Raw genomic sequence first — 2,500 nt, forward strand, 5'->3', positions numbered from 1 at the left:
AATGAATCGATCCCAGTAGTTACTTTTTGTTAAGCTTGATACTTATTCTATCGACCTCTTTTGCCGAACCGCTAAGTTACGGGGACGTAAACACACCAACACCAGTTGTCGAGTGGTGGTGGGGAACAAATGCAAACACAAACACAGACTCGCTCGCGCGCGCGGGCACACACACACACACATGTAAGTACGTATGTATATTGATATATAGGCGCAGGAGTGGCTGTGTGGTAAGTAGCTTGCTAACCAACCACATGGTTCCGGGTTCAGTCTCACTGCGTGGCATCTTGGGCAAGTGTCTTCTGCTATAGCCCCGGGCCGACCAATGCCTTGTGAATGGATTTGGTAGACGGAAACTGAAAGAAGCCTGTCGTATATATGTATATATATATATATATATATATATATATATATATATGCATGTGTGTGTTTGTGTGTCTGTGTTTGTCCCCCTAGCATTGCTTGACAACCGATGCTGGTGTGTTTACGTCCCCGTCACTTAGCGGTTCGGCAAAAGAGACTGATAGAATAAGTACTGGGCTTACAAAAGAATAAGTCCCGGGGTCGATTTGCTCGACTAAAGGTGGTGCTCCAGCATGGCCGCAGTCAAATGACTGAAACAAGTAAAAGAGTAAAAGAGAGGTATATATTCTTTTATAGATGCGTGACGGTTGATGTGGCGCTTATGTAATCAAAAGATTGCGTAAAAGCTGTCAACTAGCAGAATTAAGATATACTCCCCCATTTTGCTCCTATTTTTATACATACCCTCTACCACTGCGATTCCTGGATTTTCAGAAAGCTGGTAAGGTTACATGCTAGCCGTAACCATAATCTTTCTCGATAGCCATGCGCCAGGCTGGTAGCTTACTTTGGATTCTGGTTGATTCTATGAATCCCTTTTGTTATATATATAAATATACGAGCAAAAGGCCCCCCCCCCCACATCCAATGGACGGTGCTGAGTTGTCAAACATTTAAACCAAATTTTCTCAAAACAACTTGTCCGACCGTCCCATAGGCCTCCCCTTTGAGAAACACTGACTTAACCTAAATTTGAGACACCAGCAAAAGAAGAAAAACGGCTTTATCGATTGCATTCTCACCTGGAATCGATTTTTGTAATTTTTTCAAGACTTATACACGCCTTGATACCGTCGGTATCTACATATCAAATTTGAGCGCAATCGGATGGAGGATGCCCGAGATCTTAGAAGACACACACACACACACACACACACACACACACACACACACACACACAACACACACACACACCACACACACACACACACACAGAACGGATTTTATATAATAGATATGTAATGGCTGCCAGGCATGGCTGCGTAGTTAAGAAGCTCGCTTTGCAACCATGTGGTTCCAGGTTCAATTCCACGCTGCGTTACCTCGAGTAAGTGTCTTCTTCTATAACCTCCGTCGGCTAACGCCTTGTGAATGAATTTCGTAGGCGGAAACTGTTAGGAAGCCCGTTGGATATGCGTGTGTATGTATACGTGTGTATGTATATGCGTGCATGTGTGGTGACTTTGTGTTTATATTTCTCTTCCCCTACCGCTTGATAACCGGTGCTGCTTTGTTTACATCTTCGTAACGTAACGGTTCGAGTAAAGAATCCGATAAAATAAATACTACAATTAAATGATGCGGTGCCTCAGCATGGCCGCAGTCCAGTGACTGATACAAGTGAAAGATAATACTCCACTTAAATATCATCTCATGAGATTATCTTCAAGCAAAATTGTGAAAGCTTGAAATTTATGGAGTTTATTGCACAGAACTCTATTTTGTTTTCCTCGATAAAGATCTAAGTCTGAAGTATGAAATTTTTATCTTCGCTTTAATTACACATATATTTAGATTGCCATGCTTCCTCTTAGATGGGAGATACGTGGCTGTGCAAGGGGCACTGCAGAAGGTATACAATAGCTTTGGCATGGCGAAGCAGTTCCTTAACTGGAACAGTGCTGGGTGGGCGTCGATTATATTCAGTCTCTCCGTCAATATTTTCAAGCTGGCAAAGTTTAGAACTAAGGGTAGAACGAATTGAACCTGGAACCACATGCCTGCAAAGCGAGCTTCTTAACTACGCAGCCATGCCTGGCAGCCATTACATATCTAAGGGTAGAACGAATGGCGGTAAGGACGTTCTTTTTTTGGAGGCCATCTGTACCTGTTAAAGTATTTGTTGACAAAACAGACCCTCATCGGTTTCCCCTAATGTTAAGTTTTTACCTTAATATAACACGTCAAATTGTCATTTTTGCAGTTGCTTTTATACCATTTTCTTTGCAATATATTCACAGGAAAAATTACATTATAAAGGCACTAACGTCCATCGAATCGTCCCTGATTTCGTCATTCAGATGGGAGACATTACAAAAGGAGATGGCACAGGAGGTAAACTACAGTTACATATTTTATATTTGCGCGTGCGTGAATGTTTGTGTGTGTGAATACAAGTTCTCGTTTGTCTACAGCA

At 42.1% G+C, this 2,500-nt stretch overlaps 1 protein-coding gene across 1 annotated transcript in view; it reads left to right on the top strand.

Moving 5' to 3' along the window:
- Positions 1-2,500, top strand: part of LOC115213278 (peptidyl-prolyl cis-trans isomerase-like) — a 15,085-nt gene that overhangs the window by 4,434 nt on the left and 8,151 nt on the right. Inside the window, exon 3 of the mRNA XM_029782211.2 lies at positions 2,325-2,418. Coding sequence (XP_029638071.1) covers positions 2,325-2,418 — 94 coding nt within the window. The remainder of the gene's footprint in view (positions 1-2,324; positions 2,419-2,500) is intronic.

This window comes from Octopus sinensis, linkage group LG6 (genome assembly GCF_006345805.1).
Source record: "Octopus sinensis linkage group LG6, ASM634580v1, whole genome shotgun sequence".
NCBI lineage: Eukaryota > Metazoa > Mollusca > Cephalopoda > Octopoda > Octopodidae > Octopus > Octopus sinensis.